Source organism: Syngnathus floridae, chromosome 4 (assembly GCF_059516105.1).
Source record: "Syngnathus floridae isolate MCC-2025c chromosome 4, RoL_Sflo_1.0, whole genome shotgun sequence".
Classification (NCBI taxonomy): domain Eukaryota; kingdom Metazoa; phylum Chordata; class Actinopteri; order Syngnathiformes; family Syngnathidae; genus Syngnathus; species Syngnathus floridae.
In genome coordinates, this window is record NC_142416.1 from 12,505,843 (window position 1) to 12,524,221 (window position 18,379).

General features: G+C 43.2%; 4 protein-coding genes across 5 annotated transcripts; 2 read left to right on the forward strand and 2 right to left on the reverse strand.

The window, feature by feature from the left end:
* The first annotated feature begins 446 nt into the window (after positions 1–446).
* Positions 447–10,376, forward strand: slx4 (SLX4 structure-specific endonuclease subunit homolog (S. cerevisiae)). Its single transcript, XM_088373339.1, has 14 exons — positions 447–596; positions 710–1,229; positions 1,379–1,586; positions 1,792–2,010; positions 2,167–2,393; positions 2,575–2,870; positions 3,197–3,392; positions 3,563–3,726; positions 3,829–3,975; positions 4,538–4,707; positions 4,807–6,860; positions 7,054–7,159; positions 7,724–8,050; positions 8,287–10,376. Exons 2-14 carry the CDS (start codon positions 836–838, stop codon positions 8,630–8,632), a joined length of 4,854 nt encoding a protein of 1,617 aa, XP_088229465.1. The 5' UTR covers positions 447–596; positions 710–835; the 3' UTR covers positions 8,633–10,376.
* On the reverse strand, positions 9,061–11,939 carry mcrip2 (MAPK regulated corepressor interacting protein 2). The gene is made up of 5 exons (XM_088373342.1): positions 11,432–11,939; positions 11,285–11,354; positions 10,428–10,561; positions 9,814–9,921; positions 9,061–9,501 (listed from the first exon to the last, which is right to left on the reverse strand). The coding sequence occupies exons 1-5, from the start codon at positions 11,487–11,489 to the stop codon at positions 9,431–9,433; spliced, it is 441 nt and encodes a 146-aa protein (XP_088229468.1). The 5' UTR covers positions 11,490–11,939; the 3' UTR covers positions 9,061–9,430.
* Positions 11,940–13,414: 1,475 nt separating this feature from the next.
* Positions 13,415–16,692, reverse strand: gde1 (glycerophosphodiester phosphodiesterase 1). 2 transcript variants are annotated; one of them, XR_015857959.1, is made up of 7 exons: positions 16,277–16,692; positions 15,984–16,159; positions 15,703–15,808; positions 15,359–15,451; positions 14,733–14,944; positions 14,450–14,651; positions 13,415–14,020 (listed from the first exon to the last, which is right to left on the reverse strand). XR_015857959.1 is itself a non-coding variant. In XM_088373340.1 (6 exons), the coding sequence occupies exons 1-6, from the start codon at positions 16,532–16,534 to the stop codon at positions 14,504–14,506; spliced, it is 993 nt and encodes a 330-aa protein (XP_088229466.1). In that variant the 5' UTR covers positions 16,535–16,691; the 3' UTR covers positions 13,415–14,503. The 2 variants fall into 2 exon arrangements, 1 of the variants encoding a protein (XP_088229466.1); XM_088373340.1 differs by having other exon boundaries at positions 13,415–14,651; positions 16,277–16,691.
* A 372-nt stretch (positions 16,693–17,064) lies between these two features.
* On the forward strand, positions 17,065–18,379 carry tmem186 (transmembrane protein 186). Its single transcript, XM_088373341.1, has 2 exons — positions 17,065–17,217; positions 17,499–18,379. The coding sequence occupies exons 1-2, from the start codon at positions 17,206–17,208 to the stop codon at positions 18,165–18,167; spliced, it is 681 nt and encodes a 226-aa protein (XP_088229467.1). The 5' UTR covers positions 17,065–17,205; the 3' UTR covers positions 18,168–18,379.

Here is an 18,379-nt window from a genome sequence, read left to right on the forward strand (position 1 = left end):
TTCCGACAACCACTTGATTTAAATATGAGAAAATAGAAAATGTTGAGTACAATTGGGGTTGCAGTCGACGGACAAGTTTCGCTGTGGGAAGTGTAATTGTTCCATCACCTGGAAGCCATGCGATGTGAGATAGTTTTTTCTTTTTTTTTAATAAGTGCAAAAAATAACTGGTGCTTTGAAAAATCAGTTCTTTTCATAATTTCATTAGTAAAATTTTAGCCAAGTCTACCACGGTGTATGAAGTGCTGCATGGACAATTATGCAGTGTCAAACCAGATGTCAGCTTTTTTATTTTTTTATTTTTTTTTTAGGCTCAAACTCCTGCTATATAAAAACATAAATATTCATTCTGACTGTCCCGGTGCAAATCTGGTAAACGTAAATGTAAAGTGACACTTTCGAATAGCCAGCGCGACCCGGAAGTAAATAGTATGTTTTCCTGTCACATGACCAGAAGTAAAAACAGTTTGATGTGCGCGCTATAAAATGAAAACAAAACCGTCTGTAAAAAAAGTAATAAATGTACATTACAAACATTGTCAATAGAGGGATGGTTTGGAATTAGTATGAGACACTACATTGATGCTGAAAGTCCGGTGAGAACTCAATGTATTTATTCACGACTAGCTTGATGCTATATTTTAGATGTATAGAATATTGGAACGTATACATGGATGTATTATTTATTATTGGTTTTTTTCTATAATAGCACCCGCGGATCCTTGAATCAAACTGCAAGGGGCGAAAACGTTGGCGATCCGTTATGGATATTTGCCAGCGCGGATTCCATGCTGGCATATGTTCACGGTGACCAGTCAAAAAAAGGGTCGCAGTCATGAACGAGTCGGACCAGGACTTTGTTGACCTCTGCTCGAAGCTGTTGAAACGGTCCCGCAAGAAAGGATCCGAGCCTAAACGTAGGCGAATCGACCAGAAGACATCTTGTCAGACCAGCGATGGGAACCAAAGAAACGAGGGAAGCTCTGGAGCTCAGCTTGTCAGAACGGACTCACAGCCTGCTCATATCGAAGCACAACAGCTCATGGGAAACACGGGCAAGGTTGTTCATGATTCAGGAGATGTTTTGTTATCTTTAGCACAAACAACTGAACCGGGCATGGGGGCAAAAGATAAATTACTCAACGGGATGCAACAGTTTAAGAGAGCCAACCAGCCGAGGATGGTGCACAATGTGGAGCATAGCAGGGATCCATCTCCTCCACAGTCAGGTGAGGTGACATGATGGTTCCCCCCCGCCTTTCCCTCATTTTACCATTCAAATATTCTGACACAATTTCCAAACTTTATTGGAATCAGAGTTTTGTACCACTGTCAATGCAATTAATGTATAGTGAAATGCACACCGATCTGTCCCTAGAAATACCGCAGTCTTCCACTTCAGAGCACCAACTAAGGCTTCAGGACAGCGATGAGGTTCTGGCCATGCGGATGCAGAAGCAACTTGACCACGAGGCGGCAGAGGTCCACACACTGGACTTGGCAGCTGATGGTCTCTTCTTTTGCCACATCTGTCACCGAAACGTTTCACACATGACACCCGAAGGGCGCGCACAGCACATCAACAGGTCGGTCTTTTTACTAAGAAGTTACCAGTTGCCCCTGCTTTGGTTATATCCTAATGAATATAGTAGTGCAGTCTGTATTCTGCCCTAATAACATTTAATAACTGTTGAAGTCAGTTTATTTCCCTTTTAAACAGTGTCACATTTTGATTTGGGGTTGATATCTTTTTTCTTAAGAATATTCAAATGTGTATATATCTGCTGGTAGGTGTTTAGATGACAGTGAGCATCAAATGGTTGCTCCTCCTCGTCCTCCTCCTGCGGATGTCCCCGACTGTCCAATCTGTGGCAAGAAATTCAAGTCGCACAAAAGTCGCTCCACCCACTTAAAGCGTTGCTCGGCGGACATGGGTGTCAGTCCTGCCGACCTGCTGCAGGCGCTTCAGAGGCAGGCCGAAGAAACGCAACGTGCCACGAGCAACACACTGTATGTCTGCCACCTGTACACTTCACATCAGTCAAGCATACACACATTTGTATCTGTGGTTGAACAGAGTCCATTCCTCTTCAAGTTCTTTTTGCATTTTTATAAATGCATTCTCAACCCAAATCGATTTGGCCTCAATATTTTTATAATTTTCAGCATACAGACTGGAGGAGGCAAGAGGAAAGGCGTAATGAAGGCAAACCCGGCAGCAAAAAAGAAGCCCAGGAAAAAGACTGAGCCCCTGGATGAAGACACCATAATGGCCCTGGCTCTGTCATCCTCCCTGTTGGAACAGGAGAGGAAGCAGCTAAGTCTGGCAGGAACAGAAATCATCGCCACTGATTCCTCCATGAATCCTGTGTTGAAGTGGAGGCCAGATGCCGGTACAGCATCACCTCCTTTTGCTTGTCTTGCAAAATTAAGTTAATTTAGTAATTTTACAGAGATGGTACTGACTATAGAGTTAAAATGATTCAATGCTCTAAGGAAGGAAGACAGTATTTTGAACCTTGATGCTATGAATGTTTAGTGTGTCTAATAACATTCCAATTGCTCATTTTATAGGTAAGGGTCATGGTAAGAGGAAAAAGGGCACGGCCCCTCGTCCTCCTCCGATCCTCCTCATCCAGGATGCTGATACGGCCCTGACAAGGCTGCAGGAACGTGTTTCTGCCCTCCTCCTATGCAGTCGAGCTCCATCTCCACCTACCCCGACTCGCTGTCCCAGCACCTTGTCCACCTTGAGCGACGCTGCCCCCCTCTGGCAAAAGAGTGCACTGCTGAATGGACAATCAACCAGCGTATTAGACTTCTTCGTCCCGGAGCTCAAAGACTTTCTCGCACCGTGGGAACCAGCACGAGTAAGATGATAAATGTATTGGAGATGTTTGAATTAGTGAAAGCTGCTGTCCTTGTTCACATGGTGATTTTCAGTAAGGCATAATGTGATATTTGTAATAGTTCTTATGAATTCCTTTAGATGTTAAAAAACAAATTTGACTGGCTGGTGACGCGCCCCACCTCTTGTCTCATGCCCATTTCAGTGCACGGTTTTCATTAGACATCATGTGTGTTTTATTGATTGTTTTAATCAAGTAAGACCGCCATCATCTATCTCCAAATATATGCATATAGTAACTCCAAATGAGTTCTCCAATGCTCACCACTTTTTTACATCTGCCTGTAGATTCCCAGCGCTTCCACCCAATCCAACGACAAGGCTTCCATCTTATCATCCTCCCAGACAAGTGACTGCTCCTCAGCTCCCTCCAGTCCGTCTACGGGGCATCTCCCAGCAAACAGTCAGGCCCTGCAAGAATTAGTGGACCTGTCCAACGATGAAATCGCCCGCAGCACCTACACTGCTCCTGGCCCTAGCAAAGGTAAAAGAAATATATAGCTCTGTACTCTACACTGAGCATTTTGATTTGTGTGGTTCAAAATTGTCTATATGTTCTCTGAGGTTGACTAGCAACCATTCCAGTGTGTACCACCATGATTGTGAATTGCTGTCACTGTGGAGTATAATTGTTTTCCAATGATGTTTCCACAGACAAAAACACTAGTTTGTACACCGACCTCCAAGTGAGTGGCTTCTTTCTAGAAGAAACTACTGACCCCTGTGTGAAAGGTGCCCCTGGAGGTGACCTCCAGTGCCAAGCAGAAAGGTCTTTATGTCAACCAGAAGCAACAAAAGATTGCAGCAGTCATTTATCAGTAAGTTAACTCTCCACAGGCCAAAGTTTGGAAGTACAGTAACACAATGAATGTGTGGGTTCTTCCTGATGAGAGACAACTTCTCTCTTGTTTCCTCTGCAGGTGGCGCTATCCACCTTGGCATCAAACCTGAGCAGCATGGTGAATAACCCACTGCTCAGTGACTGGCAACTCCAGGTGGACAGTGGCCAAGTCTTCTTTGCTCATTCCTTCATGATATATGCACGATGCCCCCTCCTGGCAGAAATGGTAACTGCAACACAGTACTAAAAGAACTACTGTAGGCACTTTTTTCATCAAACAGATTCCATTTGTCCAGCTGGCATCAAAATACCCCAAGAAGCAGGAATTATAGTACACTTTACACACTTTATTTTCTGTCTTGCCAAAATCAGATTGATTTTTGTCGTATTCAAATGAGCCAGCTTTCATCCCGTCCCATGTACTGTTGGCCAATGGGAAGCCAGTCATTTGTTATTTACCATTACGGCTGTGGGCAGAACATCATGTCATTATAGAGGCTGGAGGTATATTTATTTTCTTTAAAAGCGCTTAAATACTTTTTTCCACACTCTGAACTCCGCTTGCTTTTAAGCTAGTAGAAGCAAGAAGCCCGTTGCAGCGCACACTCGGCCACAAGGCGAGACAAAGACTACGAAAGAGTTTATAATTCCGGGGGCAGAAATACTTTTGTCTTAACGTAGACATTTTCAGAAGTCGGCTGGTAACAAAAGAAAATAAATCATGCTCAGTTACCATCGAGAGGCTGAAAGCCTTTAGGGGCCTAAATATTGTGGTGTTTTTCTTCCAGATGCATGAAAGTGGAATCGGGGTGCATGAGGAGGGAATGCCGGCCGCTCAAAGGGTGTTGATCAACGATGTCCCAGGACAGGCGGTGTTAGTTCTGCTGCAGTACCTCTACACTGCTCAATTTTCCCTCTCAGCCTCATTACATCCTCATGTACTGGAGTTGGCATCCAGGTCAGTAAGCAGAAGTCACACATTTCCATACCTTACCAAACAAATTGAATTGATTTATTAAAGAGTAGGTGTATGACTTATCTGCTCCTATTTTGTAAGGTTTGATCTACAGGAGCTGCAGCAGCTATGCAAGTGTCACACTGATGAAGCTTCAGCTCAGGATGATGCCGGAGCCGCCGCAAGCCCCGGGGAGCACCTCGGCAACGGCACAGACGAGAATTTAACAGCGCTTTTCAACTCCATGTGGTGCCAGGAAGACGATGCAGACCAAGACGAGAGCAATGTCCACAAAGCTACTGACGTCGCATCAGGCGACAAAGAGCTCCACGAGGAGCAGGTGAACGAGGAAGAGCTGGATGAGATTTATGAGTTTGCCGCCACACAGAGAATGAGGGATGAGGAGGAGGTGAGCGTGGGAGAAAGTGATGAAGGAGGTGAGGAAGAGATATCAAGCAAATTAAGTGAACCAGGAGATATTCCAGGGAAATGTACTGACAAAAGCCCTCAGCATGAATTCGACCCTCTTCCGGACCACAGTCTTGATAGTAGTTATAATCGCCTCTTCTCAGATTCTGAGGCGCCCTCCAAAGAAGATCAAGACTCCTTCAGTCCTCCTTCCTCAACTCCACCACAAGCACATACGCCTTATGCTCCCACGTTCAAATCATCTGGTAGAACCACGCTTCAGTCCTCAACAAGTTTACGCAGTGACAATCCCACCGATCCGTCCATCTTTCCTCCACACCGGAATGATAACTGCTGTACTGTTGGAGTTAAGGAAATAGTTGAACAGGAACTCCCGGAACAAGGCATGCCTCGAAAGCCTCAAAGCCGTGTCCCACTACTTTCAAACTCCCCCCAGAAAAAGGAGCCAGACCTGATAGTTTTGTCAGACTCCAGTGAGGACATGGAGGGATCAGTTTCTAATCCCAGTGGCCAGAGTCCTATCTTGTCACATTCGCATAGCAAGCAGAACTTCACTCACTTAAAGCCAACAGAACCTTCTGCGGAGCAAAAGCACTCCAGAAATATGGAGCATAGTCTAGTTGATCTAAGTGAATCTCCTAACCAATGTGATCCTTTAGATTGTTCGCCAGAGCTCTTTTGGATCGTCCCCCCCACACCAGTCAGCACCAGTCCCAGAAGAACAAGTTTGGAGAGTTCTACTCACACCAAAAGCAGCATGCGTAGGGCAGAGCTGTTCCCAAAAGAATTTTGTAACACATCGAAGACCTCCAACAGTCCCACTTGTATTTCGACCAGCGTTTGCCCACTGGAGGAAAGTGGCGCTTGGATGAATCCGGAAAAAGCAGAAGTGGACTCGCCAGCACTTGCCGAGCCCAAATTTTCACTTTTCTCAGTTGTTTCCAATCACCTCCATGATTCGTCGAAGCAAGAAACGCCTCTCCAGCCCCGCTTTGAGCCTTCTAGCAGCACTCCTCTGCACTTAGATGTCCTCCAGCGCCGAATTCGGCTCGACACCTCGCCGCTCTACACAGGGATTGATGAGCAAAAGTCATTTAGTCAAGAACACGAAAGCCCAGAGAAGATACAATTTGATAGCTTCCATCTCTCCCCCTTTTCTGACTCTTCACAGCCACAATCTTCTACCACTCACAAAAGTAGCCAGAACAGCACGGGCTTTAAGCCAAAGAGTGGAACAACAACAAGAGAAGATGAAAAGATCACACAGTTGGATGATGATGTCATGGAAGAAGACGAAAGAAACAAAAGTTTTGAACAGGCTTCACTGTTCATGGACGAGCCACCGATTGCGTTCAACGACTCATGGGGCCTCAACGGCTGTGATGACGTCGCTGGGAACTCAAGATGCTTTAGTCTGAGACTAGAGGACAGCGAAGGACGCAGTTGGCCAGTGGACGCGGCAGCCTTGTCCGGCACCGCTCCGTCACCGCCATCCTGTCAAAATGGTGTGAATCAATACCAAGAACCCCAAAACCTGACTTCACAGCCATCTACTAGTAAAAAGGCTCAGACCTTCCAGACTTCAACAGCTGATGCCATGACTGATATTGCACCAGAAATGAGTGACAGCAATCTGGTCGCAAACATGTGGGACAGTTTAGAGGAGGAAGAGGAGATTTTGCCTCTTTCTCAAAGGCTGAAGCCTTCTGCCCAACTAAAAACACCATGTAAGTACTCTAACAAGAGAATTCTATTACAGGGACATTTTTTTGTGATAATTAAATCCAATCAAGTTATGACCTTCCATATCCATAGTGTATTAAATTCATTTAAATCACAATGACTAAATCTGGTTCATTTGAGACAAATCCATCTAAAGATGGAAAGCTAACATTGATGCAACTGTTTGTGTCTTTACAGCTCCTCCTCGCAATAAAAAACGTCCCACTCTGCCTCTAGTGCCCATCACGCCAATGCCTCACTACTCTGATATGGATACGCCAGAACTAAAGAGCAAACTGAACAGGTTAGTCAATTTGCATGAAAACAGGTAAGTAAAGACAGCCTGTTCCTTTTCACTCATGGCTATTAACTGAAGAGCGTTCAGTGTCGCTGTAGACCTTGTTTGATTAGAAGAAAAAAAAAAATGCTGGAGGATACCAAAGAAAGCATTTGTGCATATGTTAACTAAGGGTTGGAGTTCGAAATACTGTACTTTAATTTGTTCAACAATTGGAATTTTTTTTTGTGGTGGTAGGGCTGGTTATGTGTATTTTGATTCCTTTGCTTTCTCGGATAAGTGACAGTTGTCCTTGGGCAGGACATTAGGATATAAAATTACCTATAGTGGGATTTAAATTTTGTTCATATTGCACAGCACTACACCTTTTGTACGTCTTATATCATATCACTATGGTAGTGATATCATACATTTGTATTTTATCATTCCCTTACCCAGTGAGAAGGCTTTTTTTCAATCGAGGCTTTTAACAAACAGCTGAATATAAAGATAAACAAATTACAGTTTCCCTGTGTTCTACTGATGGATAGTTTGACTTCACAGATGCCGCTCACTGTCATCTATGTGCAGGTTTGGTGTTCGGGCATTACCAAAGCGCCAGATGATCGTCAAGTTGAAAGAGATCCACCAGTACACCCACCAGCTGGTCAACTCTGACTGTGAAGATGAGGCACCCTGTGCAGGGCCTGCAGCCCGGACAAAGCCCGCTCTCTCTAAGTCTTTGGCTGCTGGCGACAGGCCCGTCTCCTTGGAACACAAAGTCCATTTTAAGGAGCCCAGAGTGGCCACTTCCATCTCTGCGGGGAAACACAACCGAGAGGAGGAGGACACAGAGCCGCTGTCCAACTCTCAAGACTCCAATGTCTCTTCATCTACTTCAAGTGAAGACTCTGAGAGGTAATCCGTGCACTCACTATGTCACAGACACTATCTAAAAAGATCTGGAACAAGATCTGGCTTTTCAATGACAAAATAGCAAACTATTTTTTCAGTTTTTACATTATATTAAAGTGTGTGCGGAGTGCAATCCTCTTGTTTATGTACTGCAGTGTTGTTTCATTAAATTTGAAAGTTCAAGTGTTAAAGGCACAGATTTGTTAGTATTATTGTAAATCTGTAAATCTATTTTGCAGGCACAACCCGGAGCTGTGTCTTTCATCCGGCGCCGACTCAGACAGTGATGGCGGGATATCAGCTTCCCAAGCGGCCACCCGCCTCCAAGATCGGCTGCAGGCCGTGCGCTCGTTCATCCTGTCAGACTCCAGCCTGTACACTCAGATCCTGCAATACCAGCCTCTGGTCCTGTCTCAACTCCAGGAGCGCCTGAAAGCGGCAGGCATCCGTCTCGGTGCCGCCAAGCTGGTTAACTTTTTGGACTCCCAGTGCATCACCTTCACCACGGCCAAACCGGGGCAGGCCGCACCCACTCGTAGGCGTGTCAGGAAACCGGGCAAGAGGGCAAAAGCAGCAGGGAAATGAGTGACTCCAGCAAATCCTCCAAAGCACTGACATCAGGCAAGTGAAAAAGCTATGAGTAAAAATAAAATTGTGCTTTACACTTTTGAAGACTTGAAACATAAGTTTTTTTATTTTAAGTATTCTCGTATGTTTCTAAAAAAAACATTCACAATTATTGTGTAAATTAATGTGTAAAATGTGTTTATTTCTATGTCCAGTATGAATTATTCAGTGTATAAAGTCATATAAGCTGAATCTTTTGTTAGGAACTGAATATGAAAATTGTTTTTGATTTTTCCATAACTTTGAAGCTATTAGGTGCCATAGCCCCAGCAGAAATGTGTAGCCCGGTTAGGCCCCTTCAGCATAAAAAAATTCCTGGGGTTTGACTGGAAAACTTTAAAAAGTTGGTTCATTTTTGGCATCTTAAAAGAACTTGCACACATAAATTGTTATGAACATTTTGAAAAACATTTTACTTGTGCTCTTCAGTAGATTTCCAAAGATGAGCCAGTCGCTCCATACAGCAGAGCACCCTTGAGAAACGATGGAACCTCTTTTTGAACAAGAAAAGCTTCTATCAAACGTGTCATTCAAGTAGAGAGTGTGGCCTTTTTCGCAGCTACACATTAAATCTCGACTGTTAGGTGCACTCAGTTCTTAAAGCAGCGTGAAGCTTCAGCTTTCAGATCAAGCGCCAAAGGGCAGCCAAGGTTTCACACGGAGCATCCTGAAGCCAGACGGGACTTTCCCATCGACCCCTTCGCTGATGGGGCATCGGTGCATTGTGTCCCGTTGTGTTTCAAATCCTCCGAACAATCATGACAGGTCTGCAATATTTGCAAGGAAGCGCTGAGCCCACCACTCCTCCAAGTCAATGGGAACAAAATCTGCGTAGAAACAAAGGTAAGGTGGAATGATGTATTTTGCAATTTGTTTTTTTTAAAATTTCCACCTGGGCTGCATAGAGAGGGGTCTTGTTAAAAGACAAAAAAAAACTCACATTACAAAGTCATAGGCTTAAGTTTTCTCACACCAAGTTTTCAGTAACAAGGCAAGTTTGGGAACTTACATAAACACTGCCTGTAAAAAAACAAAAAAAACAAAAACTTAACTCTTTCTTACACCCTCAGCACAGTGTAGAAGCGTGGAGAAAAAAATGACCTGCTACCATTTGATCAAATAAAGACATGGGTGCTTACTCTTCATGACAACATTGGGACTCTTCTCTGTGTACTGAACAGGCCCGGGAATGTCCACCGACTCCCCGTTGTCGCCTTCTCCCAGCTTTTGCTCCACCTCCCGCCATGCTGGCGAAGAAAAGCAGAGCGCACCATTCTGAAAATGCACTTTCTGGTTCGACAGGAAAGTTAGGACGATGCGGTCTCTTAGTATGCGTTTCCCCAGGTGACTACAGTGGATATGTGTCAGCTGCCAGTGAAAGCCTTCACATGAAGATAAGCTTCAAGGTTTTGGCTGCATGGGAGTGTTCAACCTTCAGCCAAACACTAACAACAGCAAGCGGGATGTCAGCCAAGTGGCTTTCCATATTTGATGAAGGCAACAGCCGATTTGATCACATGTCAGACTGAAGAATATTGCTCAACTTTGAATGATTGCTTTTTTTTTGTTGTGGTTATAGTTTACTGTTGTGCTGAGACTGTTTTTCATTTCATCAGTTAAATATTATCATATACAGTATATTCTATTTCATATATAACCAAACAATATTACAATTAAAAAAAAAACACGTGTGTGGATTGAAGGAAGGAATATTTTATATTGTTGTTTTGACCAACAATTTACACTCACTCACCTTCAGATACAAATTTGACGTTCTCCTCGTGTGCAGGAGTGAATCCCTCTGTTGGACTGTTGACCTTCTGCACAGACGCAACGTGGTGACGCTTTCCATTGAGGCGGTTGAACACGATTTTTGGAGGTGGAGCGCTGAGGAGTTGAGAACAGTTGAGTCAAAAACAGCGGACATGAGTCACTATTACTGCAAAACAGGAGTTCAACTGTAACTATTTATACTATTGTTAAACAATATATATATATATATATTTTTACAAATGTGGTCAGTGCTTCCCTTCAATGTTTGGCCCAGCCATGTGCATTATGCTTAAGTGTGATATTTAGTTTGTTTACTTTGAGTTCTGTATTTGAGACCGAATCACTGTCTCTATGCAACACTTGTTTGTGCATTTTTTTCAGGAGCTTTTGTGTACCCGTGTTGTAAAATCCCGTTTTTCAGGGTGAAAAATGAATCCTCCCATATTGCTGTGGAGTTGCCAGAAGTTAAGTATAATAACTGATAGTTCACTTATCACTTGGCATAGCAATCCAATGTGTGTGAGTACTTTGACCAGATGTGACTTGATCTATACTTTTGTTTGTTTTTATTTTGATATCATTGTGAATGCCTTAATCCAGGTTGACACTTGGCAGGAAAAGGAGGAGGTAAGGGGCCACAGCAACTCATTCATGTAATAGTACCTAACCCTCATGACGTCACCACTGTTGGCCAGGTACTGAGGTCTCGGGTGTCAGACCGTGAAGGCATCGCATGCAACCGGAGTGCTTCGGCATGATAAAAGAAATGAGTAACGCAGCTTCACACACACAAATGAGTAACGCAGTTACACGCTTGCAACACGAAGAAAAACTTACTTTGACGTGAGCCACGTCGTCGGCTTGAGCTTCAGATCGGCGAATTTATTCTCAATCTGTTGCGTGGGGCCTTCGGTAAATTGGGCGAGAGAAGAGTTGGCCAACGTAATGTGACGCGACATTGCGTCACACTTTTGTAACACTCACCTGTCGTCCTCCGTTGTGTAACGAGTTTGCTGGGCCCTCTGGTGATGGTGTACATCATGGGACGACACCCGTGTCGAGTGTCCAATCGGAAAGATTGTCCACTCAAACTTTAACCTCTCCCCCGCTTCTCTTGATTGTGGGCGCAGTGGAGACGCAACTCGGGTTAGCAGCTCCGCAAGTCGGCCCCAAGTGCCGAGGGACGGTCAACACGGACTCTGCTGCTCCTTCGAACCCGCGGCAAGGTGCTTTGCCCGCGGCATGGAGGTCATCCAAGGAGAAAGCCGCTCCACGTGCAGGCGACTCTCACGCTGTCCCAAGAACAGCAGTGCTATAGGGGGCACAGCACGCTTCTTGGTGTCCGAGGACAGAAACTCACAGAGCGGAGGACACGGAACCTCCTGCGGTACCGCTGCTGCGTGACTGGTGGACAGTGGACACAAGGACACGACTTGGTTGATATCTACCACAGCACGGCGGTCGTGTTTCCCTTCGGCGTCAAGTAAGTCAGCGTGCTGTCACTCACTTCCGGTTGTTAATTTCCAAAATATTTTGACAACTTCTATATCAATTACTACATTTTCAAGTTTAAATTATTATTACTGCTTGGATGCAGGAGTGATATATTTATGAATTGTGACTCTGTTTACCTGTTATGGCACACAAGTAGTAAAACAAGAGGATCACATTGCTGTCCATCTAAACCTCAAATAATTGCAGTATGCATAGTAGATTTAGTGCTGTATGGAAATCTTGAAGACTTGAAGATCTTTCATTGAAAGATTTTACTAAGACACAAATCTGTCGATATTTTTGTCAATTGGATCTGAAAAAAAAATCCACCCCCATATTTTTAAAAAAACTACATTCTTTCAAACTATCAGTGCACAAACTTAACTATGATTCAGTTACTGGTTTGGTCAATATTATGCCAGAAAATAGACAAAAAGATCGATCATTGTTTTCCAAAATAAAATCAAATTTATTATTTCATTTAAACTCAAAGATAATCACAATTACTTTCATGGAGAATCGCATAAATTAAATATTTATTTTTGAAAAGCTGCAATTCTGAGCATTTGGAGAAAATTAAATAAAAAATAATGTTGATAATCATATTTTTATTAATTTGATAAGTGGTTGATTATTGATTGTTGGATTGTGTAATTAGCACTGTAAAGCTATACTATATTTCTTTTGAGTATGTATTGTCATAGCCTGTACGTTCGTAGCTTTGTGCATACCCCCAAAGCACATTATTTTGAAGTTCAGTTACCTCATTTCCGTCCAAGAGAGTTTATATGGGTAAGCCCTCCGTGACGTATTTCACACCCGTTTTGTTTTGGGGTGGCGGGGAGAGTGGGAATTTACCTTTCACGTATTAAAGCATTTCACAGACTCTTGATTACATTGAATTTAAGGGAAGCACAAAATAATCTTCACATTATTAGAACACTAAGTGCACCAACACGCCGAAACACGGGTTTCTGATTCATAAATTGTATTTGCGGTGCATAAATTAATGAGCAAAATCAACCCATTTCTATTAATCTCAGAGTGCGGCCATTTTGCCACTTGCTGTTGACGTCACAGTTGCTCAGGTAAGGGCCAATCACAGCGCAGCTTACTAACATCACATTACCGAACAGGTGAGCTGGGCCTTTGGCGGCCATGATGCCCTTTTCAGTTAATAGCAAGTGGCAAAATGCTACCTGTGAGATAAATAAAACCAAGAGGATTTTTCTGCTTTGATTCATCTTTCTAGGTCGTCCTCAGCCGATTCATAGTGAAAACAGAATACCGTGTTAAGACTAAAGTGGCTGCATAGAACATATAATTGTTAAGAAACATTTATGGCTCGACTTTCCTTTTAAAATGCTGAAGACTGGAAACTAATAAACTCCAGTCATTTGGATATAGTGTACAAAATTATATCTAAACTGTTTTCATCTCATCTTTCACTAAATTAATAACATTACACAAAGGGATATTATACCATTTATTTATATACATGCAATCATTTGTCATACATCGTAATTTTCATATAAAGCACATTAATTTTCCTCTTGAAGATTACCTCAAGGGTCATCTGGGGGTTGATCCTCAAGAGCACCATGATCAAGAAGCTGCTCAGACAGGCTTATCCAGACAGATATCACCACTCTGTCTGCTTATCTCTAACTATATGGGTTGCTCACCTGAGTCCACTGGCCAAGAGCGGGAGTCCCAGTATAACATCAAAATGGTTGACTGTGTAGCTGCATGATTGATTTGATTAGAAGCAACGTCCTAAGGTGACGTGCATATTAAACTCACATGTAAACAATGGAAAATGTATTCACACTGTGTATATCAAGAATCTATAAATTCCAACCATCTGAATAAAACCTCAGTGTTTTTCATGCGATCTGACAAGCTGTTTCATTGCAGATATTTAGCCGCCTTTATTGCTGCCGTTGGCCAAGTGGGAGAAATAGTGGCCATCAGGAGGGAGTGTGACTTGAATGACCTTCATGGGCCTCTGACTGGAACCTCATGGCACACAATGTCACCCAGTTTGGTTGGGATGACCTTCAAATGGTCATACGATACCTACAAAAAGTTACGGCTAATCGGCGCTTGAGTGAAATTTCAAGATGAACCTAAAATACACCATAAACTTCCCTTATTTTGACTTTGTGTAAACTTCTGAAAGGGCATGTCCAACTGTTCAGTGTTTTTTTTTTTTTTTCACTACTCGCACTAAAAAGGAGCTGAATGGCAAATTCATTACATAATGATCCATAAATCGACCAATACATTTCTTGGTTCAAATGAAATTGGCAGTGAAAGTGTTCTTTTCACCATGCTCTTTACATTTTGACATTGAGACCAGGATAACAGCCTAACATGTGCAGTCAAAAGTTTACAGAAGTTCACCCATACAGGTTATATTGCGTGTATTTTAGGTTCATTCCAATATTGTATTTGTAACTTTCTGTGAGTAGTCTAGTCAAATTATACATATAGACGTGTACGTACTAGAAAATGGCACCAAGGAGTTTGGAGTTTTTCTGTGAGTGCATGTAGGGAGTGTCAGTAGTGCGGGTCACAGTCCTCCACAAGGCTATCTGTGATGTAACTGACTTTCAGAAGCTCCTGGTAGTGTTGCTTCTCCACGCCGTTGTTTATGGTCCAGGCGACCACCTCCACCCCTCTCTGGCTCCAGTACTGCACATAGTCCCTAGAAAGAAAAAACAAATTAAAACTCATATCTTGGAAGTATAAGTATGACTGATGATTGTGTCTCTAAAGACAAACTCACTGCGAGACAAAGTTCTTTTGCACCAGGAAGGCGGAAATGCCACAAAGCTTCCACAGCAAGTGATGGTGGGCCCAGTCCAGCACAATATCCATTAATGTCAGCCAGTGGTGTTTCCATGGTGACAGGTAACGTGGGGAGCCATCGCCAAAGCGGCTCAAGCTCCAGGGCCTGTGGGTCAATGCGGTGATCACCTGAGGGTCAGTCTGCCTCATCTGTGCAAGGAATGAAAGTGGAGGAGGACATTTTACAGAATGTAACCAACGACATCATCTTTATCATCATTGGATGACTCCAAATACAGTCAAAGAAGTTTCAAAGAAAAAAGATGGTGTGAGTAATTACTATACACACTGTATAGAATCTATGCGATGTATGGTATGTGTGCCTTGAAGGGGTGTGGCTAAATGAGTTATGAGTGTTATCATTTTGGATTTGGGTGTTTGCCTCGTTTATTATGCAAGAAGCTCATAGCGAGTGTTGTCATTTTGGATTTGGGTGTTTGCCCTGTCAATAAACGACTGAAAGTACATCAGTCAATGTGGTTCTCCTTTGATTTAAAATAAGACTGAAAATAAAGTTCCCAACACTTGAGATAGCACAAGGTAAAATTCTAAATGGCCTCTGACCTTGTAGATGACCTTGGGTTCAAAAGAACAGACAATGCTGCTGTTGTACAGGACTGGATGCTTGTTGTAAAGAGCTGAGAGCGCTGCAGCTGCCTACCAGGGAAACACACCACAAAGTTATAGTATCTCACTTCCATATTTCCAGCGCGTGTGTGTGCAAGTTTGTAATTTTTTTAAAATCTGCATGTCCAACACTCCTGAAATCAAGAATATTGCCATGTGCAAAAGCAACCACAGCTACTTTACAGACCTCACTGATTTGGAAAAAAAAGGCAGAGTCATGATGAATGAGAATGAACATGCTATAACTTGCAAAAGTGCTCTGCTGTTATTTCAGACTGCACCTCGTCTGGATGGCCTTTCACATCAAAGTATATGGTGAGCTTCAATTTGATGCATTCCTCCACTGCCTGCTCCAGCGTTGGGATCTTCTCACCAGCAAACTTGTCCCTGGAAATAGAAGACACTGATGTGGCTGCTGTTGGATCGTTCCATTGCTGAAATACAGCAAAGTGTACTTTTCTTGGAGCTCATTAAGTACATACAGATGTACACACTTCATTTGGCTTTATAGTAAGACACGTGTAGAAAAAAAAAAGAGTTGACAAAGAACAGTTGAATTTACCTGAGTCGATGTTTAGCAGATGCGTCAAGTTTAGCCAAGTCATCAAATCTTAATTGTCTAAGGGTGCCTGATCCATTTGTGGTCCGATCGATGGTCTCGTCATGCATCAGAATTGGGACCCCGTCTGCAGAGAACTCCAGGTCGAGTTCCACTCCAGAGGCCCCATTCTTGCTCGCCTGGTGCGTGACAGGATTAATCAATAATCAATTTAAAATAATCTGACCAATTACGAAAAGTATGTGTCAAGGAGACACCTTGTCCGCTCGAAATCGAACTCCCCTGTACTCTCTTACCAGTCGGATGGCCGCTATCGTGTTTTCCGGGGCATCGTGTCCGCCTCCCCGGTGAGCCACCACGGACACATTCTCGAATCCGGCCGGATGAAGCACTTGTCGGGATCGGCCGGTTGGCAGCTGTGGGAAGCGGAACATGGCCAGGAAGAGGTAGAGGCAGCCAGTAAGGATGCCGGACCACACCGGGCTGCGAGTGGCCAGCAGGACCACCACGAATACGACAGAGTAGAGCGAGATGTCATCGCCCAGCTGCAGCATGTCGTGCCCTACGGTCCGGTGGATTGAAAGACGAGATTCGGTTCAAAGACGTGTGATATTGATCTCAAAGATCCGTGTCTGCACGAATGAATATTTTTTTCCTTTACTGTATAAACCTGCGACCGCAGTTACTGGCTAGCGTCACTTCCGTTATTCGCTTGTGACGTCATATATCAGCGTTTGTTTTGGTCGCAGACGCCTCTGTTAATGTCGCTTAATTGTGTTAATTATGTTAATTATGTGGCTTAGTCATGTTAGTTAATGATCGTAGAGAACAAATTATTTAAAAAAATAGAAAACACATAGAAATAAGTTTAATTCAAAATTATTCACTGCAATGTATTTTTTTGCTGTTTTCATCATCATCATCATCATCATCATCATCATCATCATCATCATCATCATCATCATCATCATTGATCTTAGGTGCAAAATTTACAGGCAGGCCTCACACCAAATTTATAGAGTGTCAGTTTTAACGTCACACACTAGATGGCGGTAATCAGCCTGCACTGCCTTCAGAGCTATATTGACGTCCAACGAAAGAACGGATATAAATACTTCCGGGTGTCTTTTCAGGTCTTTTCCCTGACCACAAAATAATGGAGTAATGACAGCTACCTTCATTTCATGTTCCTGGACATTTATTTATTGTGCCACTTTGAGTCCCGATGCCTTCCTTGGTGAGGAACTTGCTTATATGCTAAAATCTAATTCAGATTTAATCGTAGCACAAGTCAGAAGGATGGCATTTAATGTCACCTGAACTGCAGCCGCAGCTCCTAATGCTTTCCATTACAAGAAATGATTTAATTAATTTGCATTTGTTTCATTATAAGACTAATCATCTTCCATGATAATGTTATGACCTCAATTATTTTATATTGCAGTGGTTAGTATTGCAAATTGAATTTCTTTTTTATGGAGAGACGTATTTAACGTTTTGTTCTGTTTTCCTGACCAGATCTGTTCAGCCTTAGCAGGCAGGGGAAGGTCTCACCTCCTGTCCTGCATAAGAGGACCATGCCAGCAGCTTAGAGTTCCCTTGTCTTCTGGAGTTTGGCCTTGTGCATCCAAGCACATAAACATCCATCAAGGCTGTCGTGGACCCCTTACTCCCCAAATCACAGCCTCTGTCAGGTGCTCAGATTTGTCCACACAGAAATATGACATGATCTATAAATTCCCTCACATAAAGCTCTTCAGAGCCGTGTCCAGGCTAAAATTACTCCAAACCGGGATCACTGTGATTATCCTTCCACCTGTGTACGTTCTGTACCTAATGGGAGATGCCTCCCTTTTTCTTGTCAACTACACGACAGGAACGGCTCTGTTTGCTGGTGTCATGTTGTACACAGCTAGCCACTTCTTCAGGAGGGTTGTGGGAATGATGTACCTAGATTCGGCCCATAACACGCTCAAAGTGTCCCACCTGACATTCTGGGGTAGGCGCCATGACATCTACATGCCCGTGTCTGATGTTATGACTATTGCGGACACCGGGGACTCTTCACACGAAACTGTACTGAAACTGAAGCGTTATAGCACTCCCCAGACTTTGTTTTTCTCCACACATTTTGGACAGGTGGTGGACAAACAACGCTTTGAGAAGGTTTTTGGAAGTTTAAATTGATGTTTGCTATGTGTCATGTTAATGTTAATTCTTAACATTTGTGTAGCCAGACGACATCAAGGTTAGAAGCACAGGAATTCAAATATTAAGATTAAGGCTTGTTTCACAGCACAAATCATTTTCGTCAGTGAAGAGTCAGTTTGCTCTGACCTCTGTAGCTATAATACAAAAAAAGGAATTAGGTGAGAAATAAAAGGAGCGTGAATATTTCA